This window comes from Gavialis gangeticus, unplaced genomic scaffold (genome assembly GCF_001723915.1).
Source record: "Gavialis gangeticus isolate Ggan-Ray unplaced genomic scaffold, GavGan_comp1, whole genome shotgun sequence".
In the NCBI taxonomy this organism is placed as follows: Eukaryota; Metazoa; Chordata; order Crocodylia; family Gavialidae; genus Gavialis; species Gavialis gangeticus.
In genome coordinates, this window is record NW_017729017.1 from 6,725,891 (window position 1) to 6,733,687 (window position 7,797).

General features: G+C 46.9%; 1 protein-coding gene across 2 annotated transcripts in view; it reads right to left on the reverse strand.

The window, feature by feature from the left end:
- Nucleotides 1-7,797, reverse strand: part of SAMHD1 (SAM and HD domain containing deoxynucleoside triphosphate triphosphohydrolase 1) — a 134,310-nt gene that overhangs the window by 124,569 nt on the left and 1,944 nt on the right. For both annotated transcript variants that reach the window (XM_019513083.1, XM_019513082.1), the window contains exon 2: nt 1,137-1,203. In XM_019513083.1, the coding sequence (XP_019368628.1) occupies nt 1,137-1,203 (67 nt within the window). The remainder of the gene's footprint in view (nt 1-1,136; nt 1,204-7,797) is intronic.

Here is a 7,797-nt window from a genome sequence, read left to right on the forward strand (position 1 = left end):
GGCATGGGCCCCCCAGAGACTTCTGTGCTCACAGAGTATGGGGCTGTAGCCAGGCTGGATCAGCTCTGGGCAGGAGCTGCTAGGCACCCAGTGGGCAGGACTGTCACAATGCCATGGCCTCCAAGGTGAGGCACTCCCTGCCCACCTGGCAGCAGTGGGGGGCACAGAAGAACCACATCTTGGCAGCCATGGCAGTGTGGCGCTCCCTCCCATACCAGGTCCTGCCCACAGCTGGTCCTGTCTGGCTGCAGCCCCACACCCCACTGTGGGCACAGAAATCTTAAGCACATGCCCCCCACTCCGCAACATGTCCCCTGGGCCCACAGCTCCACAATGCATCCCCTGGGCTCCCTCCCCTCCTCACCTGCATAGAGTTGCCCAGAGGAAACTGGTCTCCACTGCTGCTTGGCCACCACATACATGTGCACATACACACACGGCACCCTCTCCTTCCCCTGCTCCCTGCAACCCAAAGGAGTTCCTTGCAGGCTGGAACTCTGCCATCCTGCAAGGTGAACCCACCGTTTCCCGTGGTTTTTCCTGTTACAAAAAGAAGACATGTGTTTTCCCCCATAAAAAGAGAAAATCTAGATCCCCAATTATCATGCATAGTTTGTCCTCTATGCAGAGGTGCTTCTTAAAGGTAGTACCTGTACTAAAACCTGCACCAGTTTGAAAAGAAAAATAAAATACATTAGTTCATCTGTCAGTGTTTTAAAATTTTTCATTTGTCTTCTTGTGCTCAGGGGGACCTGAGACTGACAGTATGGTTGAAGGGGCGAAGGACAAGGGGCTACCTAGCCACCACCCAGATTTATTGTCCCTGCTGTAGGAGTGGGAAAGAGACAATTTCAAGGCAAATCCCCAACAACAGATCCTATACCTGGAAAAAAAAATTATAAAATTTCCATTTACAGAATCTAATTGTTGGGGGGGGGGGATTGTCTTATAATCAGGGTTATACCATATTTACTTGAATATGAAACATTCATTGCCTTGCTTTAAGAGGCATACAAAAGACAACTAAAAGTCAATGAGAAATAAAGGCATCCTTATAATTAAAACAATGAAAGTCCTCCAACAGAAAAGCTGACAAAAATTTGATACGTTACTATATAAATTCAAGAAGTTCTTACCCAATTCCCAAGTTTTCAAGATGAGATTTAGTGAGGTAAGGCAGCAATGACCCAGTGATTTGATTTTCTAAGGAGTTAAAGAACAATAATTATTTCTTGGCTTTTGGACAGACATTTAAACTTTGAGAATATATTATAATTAGAACATTTAAGTGTTGCTCCTTTCAGCATTTAAATTAGCAACATAATCCCATCCTCCCAACAAGTCCAGATTCCACAAATGAGCCACAAAGTGAAATCTGAGATCATCACATTTGAAACTCAGGTGCCTCCACCTTCATTATTAAACTCTCTCCTCTTGAGGAAAACATCATATTCAAATGCACTAAGATGCACAGTTAGCCTTCAGTCAATCAAAGTCTCAACACAAAACTGCCAGGTGAGGTCCAAATGTAAGATTTTAGTGAAGCTATTTCCTAATCATAATCTAGGTATTTTTCTAAATGACTATCCTGTTTAATGCAATTTTATCATTTTTACATATTAAATATTCTATCAAATTTTATTTCAACAAAAATGTTTTTCAAAATATCTTGTACATATGCTTAATGTTTTAAATACACCTAGCTTTAAAACAAGATTATTTTTAAAGATGATCTTGAGTTTGTATCACATGTAAACATACACACTCCAGCAAAATACTGTTGAACTGAAATTGGGCAAATGTTTAATCTAAAAAATTCTCATTGGGAAACCACAAAAGGCTGAAAATATTCTGCATTTTAGTATTTGAGCCCCAAGCAATCCTGTGGCATCCACATTTAGAACAAAAATTCAGAATTGGTACAACCAACAGTGAGTTTTAGCCCAGAACACACAAAAATTATAGCAGACCAGGGATTGATGAGGCTGAAATTGGTTGTTTATTCCCAGTTTCGTATTCAAAACTAATCTAGACCCAATAAAAGCTTGTAATTAATGAATTACACATCCCAAAGAGAGAGAATTACACATCATAAACAGAGAGAATTTCATTAGCTATACAGATGTACTAATTAATATGTAAAATAATATCCCACATCAAGTACAGAGCCCTGAGTGAAGGTCAGATTAGGATGGGATTAAGGGGCAAAATACTTCTTGGGCCACTGCAAACTTCCTATTGATGCCACTGGGGCATCAAAGAACTCTAACCACAGTCCTGCCCAGCCCAGAGGACCAGGTTGCCAACTGACAGCCCCCATGCCCACTGTACTAAGTATAATGGATCAAATAAAGAACGGGCTTTTGGTCTGGGATTATGGCTAGAAGTCCTGTTTGGGCCATTCCACAGCATACCTCTGTAGAACTCTCCTGAAGACTGCTGACCAGTCTTGCCCTGTCCAGAGCACAGTTTGTTCATGCCAGGCTGCTAACTGGCAGCCCCCCATGCCTATTGTACTAAGTATAATGGCTTGAATAAGGAACTGGCTTTTGGGATGAGATTATGATTGGAAATTCTTTTTCGGCTTCTCCGCACTATGTCTTTGTGGCACTGGAGGACTCTTCTGGACATCTCTGGACAGGGTCTTCCCCAGCCCAAAGTGCAGTTTGTGCATGCCAGGCTGCCAACTGACAGTCCCCCCATACTCACTGTACTAAGTATATGGGTTCAAATAAGGAACAAGTCTTGGCTGGGTTTATGGTTGGGAATCTTTTTTGGGCCACCCCACACCATGACTCTGTACCACCAGGGGACTCTCCCAGACATCTGTAGCCAGAGACTTGCCTGGCCCAAGGCACAGTTCGACCATGCCAGGCTGACAGCACCCCAGCCACTATGCTAAGTATATAGACCCAAATGAGGAATTGGATTTTGGGCTGGGATTATAGCTAGAAATAATTCTTGGGCCACCCCATGCCATCGAGGGACTCTCCTGGACATCTCTGACCGGAGTCTTGCCTGACCTAAAGTGCAGCTTGGCCATGCCAGGCTGCCAGCTGAGGGCCTCTCCGTGCCCACTGTACTAAGCATATAGCCTTGAATAAGGAATTGGCATTTGGGCTGAGATAACAGATTGAAATGCTTTCTGGGCCACTTGACACCATGCCTGTGTGTCACCAGGGAACTTCCCTGGACATTTCTGACCAGTGTCTTACCTGGCCCAAAACGCATTTATGCCGTGCCAAGGTGCCAACTGACAGCCCCCCAGTCACTGTTCTAAGTATAAAGGCTCGAACTAGGAACTGGTTTTGGGATGGGATTATGGCTGCAAATCCTGCTTGGGCCACGCCACACTATGACTCTGTAGCACCAGAGAACACTCCCAGACATCTCTGACCACGGTCTTACCTGGCCCAAAGCACAGTTTGTTCGTGCCAGGCATCCATCTGACAGCCTCCCCCATCCCACCCCCTGATACTGTACTAAGTATATGAGCTTGGATAAGGAATTGCCTTTTGGGCTAGGATTACGGCTGGAAATCCATTTTGTGCCACTCCACAACATGACTCTGTGGCACCAAGAAACTCCTGCACGTACCTGACTAGAGTCTTGCCTGGCCCAAAACGCAGTTTCGTTGTGCCAGACTGCCAGCTGACAGCCCCACAAACCACTGTACTAAGTATAACGGCTTGAATAAGGAACTGTTCTTCGACTGGGATTAGAGATGGAAGTGCTTGTTGGGCCACCCCACACCATGACTCTGTCCACGGGAGTCCCCTGGTGCCACATTCTTGACCAGAGTCTTGCCCAACCCAAAACACGACTAAGCCGTGCCAGGCCACCAACTGACAGCCCCCCATGCCCACTGTATTTTGAAGTGCAAGATGCTGAATACATGTGACACTGAAGGTGCTTTTATTAAAGTCTCTCTCAGAGCCATTCTATTTAAACGATCCTTCTTCCCACTTGGGAACATGTGTATAGAGGCCCTTAGGGAATTTTAAACAGCTTTGCACATTTACCTCCAGCTGCCACCCAGAAACTTGGTAATTTAACTGAAAACTGGGTGTTGTAATTTAAAGCAACCTGCTTACTCACTAGCCAATGTTAAATTAAAACAAGTTTATTACAAGGGAAAAGTTTATTACAGGGGTACTCCCTAAGCAAAACCTTAACTATTAACCTTTAACTGTAGCTCAAAATGGATCACAGTCACAATCAGTGGCAAACCAACCTGGGGAGCTCCCACCTGGCCAAGTCACTGGGGAAGGGAGTCTTACCCACAGCTGCCATCCAGGGACTCTACCACCTGCAGTTCAAAAAAAAAAAAAGGCCTTATTCAAGCCTGTATACTTAATGCAGTGGGCATGGAGGGCTGCCAGTTAACAGCCTGGCACAAAGAAACCACGCTCTGGGCCAGGGAAGACTCTGATTAGTGGTTTCCATGAGAGTTCTCTGATGCCACGGAGGCATGGTGTGGGGTGGCCCAAGAAGGATTTCCATCTCTAATCCTAGCCCAAAAGAAATTCCTTGAGTCCATATACTTTGTACAGTGGGCGTGGGGGGACTCATTCAGCTGGCAGCCTGGCTAGGCCTAACTGCACTTTGGGCCAGGCAAGACTAAGGTCAGAGATATTCAGGAGAGTCACCCAGTGCCACAGAGGCATGGTGTGGAGTGGTCCAAACAGGATTTCCAGACATAATCCGAGCCCAAGAACCAGTTCCTTATTTGAGCCATTGTACTTGGTACAGTGAGCATAGGGGGCTGTCAGTTGGCAGGCTGGCACAAAGAAACTGCATTTTAGGTCAGGCAAGACTCTAGTCAGGTATGTGCAGGAGAATTCTTTGGTGCCACAGACTCATGGTGTGTGGTGACACAAAATGGATTTCCAGCCATAATCCTAGCCCAAAAGGCAATTCCTTATCCAAGCTCATATACTCAGTACAGTGTCCGAGGGGAGGCTCCTGTCAGATGGACACCTGGCATGAACAAACCGTGCTTTGGGCCAGGTAAGACCATGGTCAGAGATGTCTGAGAGTGTCCTCTGGTGCTACAGAGCCATAGTGTTGGGTGGCCCAAGCAGGATTTGCAGCCATAATCCTATCCCAAAACCAGTTCCTAGTTCGAGTCTTTATACTTAGAACAGTGACTGGGGGCCTGTCAATTGGCACTGCCAAAATGCACTTTGGGCAGGGCAAGAACCTGGCCAGAAATGTTCAGGAGAGTCCCCTGGTGGTACAGAGGCATGGTGTGGAGTGGCCTAAAAAATAGTTCCAACCATAAATCCAGCCAAAACCAGTTCCTTATTCAAGCCGTTATACTTAGTACAGTGGGCATGGGGTGGCTGTCAGTTGGCAGCCTGGCATGGCTGGGTTTATGGCTAGAATGTCAGGAATGTCCAGGAAAGTCCCCCGGTGGCACTGAAGTATTCCATGGGGTGTCCCAAGAAGGATTTCTAGCCATAATCGCAGCCCGAAAGCCAATTCCTTATCAGGTCTACATACTTAGCACAGTGGCTGGGGTACTGTCAGTTAGCAGCCTGGCACAGCCACACTGCATTTTGGGCCAGGCAAGATTCTAGTCAGAGATGTCCAGGAGAGTCCCCCAGTGCCACAAATTCATGGCATCAGGTGGCCCAGAAAGGATTTCAATATGTAGTCTCAGCCCAAATGCCAGTTCCTTATTCAAGAATATGCTGGGTTTTTGGTTGTAGCTGCAGTGGTCTAAGGACATAAGCAGGCAAGGTTCTTTGAGTAGATGTGATATCTTTTATTAGACCAAGGGCCATCCCTAGGGGGTGCGAATTGGGGCATCCACCCCAGGACCCATGCTCTGGGGGGCCCTGCAGACAGTGCTGTATAGGCCTTGCCACGGCTGCCGCCTCTGTGCTCAGGCCACTCACCACCCCTCCACTGCATTCTGGCTGCTCACCACCTCCCAGTCCTGTATGGGCCGATACGCCCCAGGCCTCGCACACCCCTAGGGATGGCTCTGATTAGACCAACTGAGTAAACTACTCAGTTGGTCTAATAAAAGGTACTACATCTACTCAAAGAACCTTGCCTGCCTTATTGAAGCATATACACTTGGTACAGTGGGAATGGGGAGCTGTCAGTTGACAGCCTGGCACGGCCAGGCCGTGCTTTGCATCAGGCAAGACGTGCTTTGCGTCAGGCCAGTCAGAGATGTCCAAGACAGTCCCTTGGTACCACACAGATATGCCAAGGGATGGCCCAAGAATGATATCTAGCTATAATCCCAGCCCAAAATCCAATTCCTCATTTGGGTCCATATACATAGCAGTGGCTGGGGTCCTGTCGGTTGGCAGTCTGGCACAGCCTAACTGCACTTTGGGCCAGGCAAGTCTCTGGCCGCAGATGTCCAAGAGAGTCCCCTGGTGGTACAGAGTCATGGTGTGGGGTGGCCCAAAAAGAATTTCCAACCATAAACCCAGCCAAGACTTGTTCCTTATCTGAGCCTATATACTTAGTACAGAGGGCATGGGGGGACTGTCAAGTGGCAGCCTGGCATGCACAAACCGCACTTTGGGCTGGGCAAGATCCTGTCCAGAGATGTCCAGGAGAGTCCTCCAGTGCTACAGAGACATAGTGCGGGGCAGCCCCAAAAGAATTTCCAATCATAATCTCAACCCAAAAGCCAGTTCCTTATTCAAGCCATTATATTTAGTACAGTAGGCATGGGGGGCTGCCAGTTAGCAGCCTGGCATGAACAAACTGTGCTCTGGACAGGGCAAGACTGGTCATGTGTGTCCAAAAGAGCCTCTTGGTGCCACAGAGGTATGCTGTGGGATGACCCAAACAGGACTTCTAGCCATAATCCCAACCCAAAAAACAGTTCCTTATTTCAAGCCATTATACTTAGTACAGTGGGCATGGGGGCTGTCAGTTGGCAACCTGGTCCTTTGGGCTGGGCAGGACTGTGGTCAGAGTTCTTCGGGACAGTCCCCCAGTGGCATCAATAGGAAGTTTGCAGTGGCCCAAGAAGTATTTTGCCCCTTAATCCTATCCTAATCTGACCTTCATTTAGAGCTCTGTACTTGATGTGGGATATTATTTTACAAATTAATTAGTAAATATGCATAGCTAACGAAATTCTCTCTCTTTAGGAGGTGTAATTCATTAATAAAAAGCTTTTACTGGGTCTAGATTAGCTTTGAAAAAGGAACCAGGAACAAGGAACTGGGAATAACCAATCAAATTCATCCTCATAGGTCCTGAGGTCAATGGTAAAAATGCCTGATCTGAACCAGAAGTACACACCATGAACACTACAAACTTAGTTCAAATTATGTAAAATTATGGAGCAGGGGCAAGAAGTGGAAGCCAGAGGAGGGAAGAGGGAGCTCAAAGACCCTGGCTCCAGCAGCAGCCAATGCAAGGGTGGGGAGCAGCAGCTGGGTAGCTCAAGGGCTACAAATTAACCCTCTGGAGGCTGTATGCAGTGCAAGAGCCACCAGTTTAACTGAAGGAGGAGAGAAACTTTTTCCTTCCAAAGTGAAGTGAAAAACAAACATATCAAACCATCAAAACATACTGACCATCTACGTATATAGCACATTACTTGTGGTGCAAGCAATTTGAAGGAGAGAAGGTAACAGTCCTGCAGACCTGGAATACCTATCACACAGGATACCTATTCATAGTTTCATAGTTTCTAGGGTCGGAAGGGACCCGAGTAGATCATCTAGTCCAACCCCCTGCCATGGCAGAAAAGATTACTGGGGTCAAACGACCCCAGCAAGGTGTTCATCTAACCTCCTCTTAAAGACCCCCAGG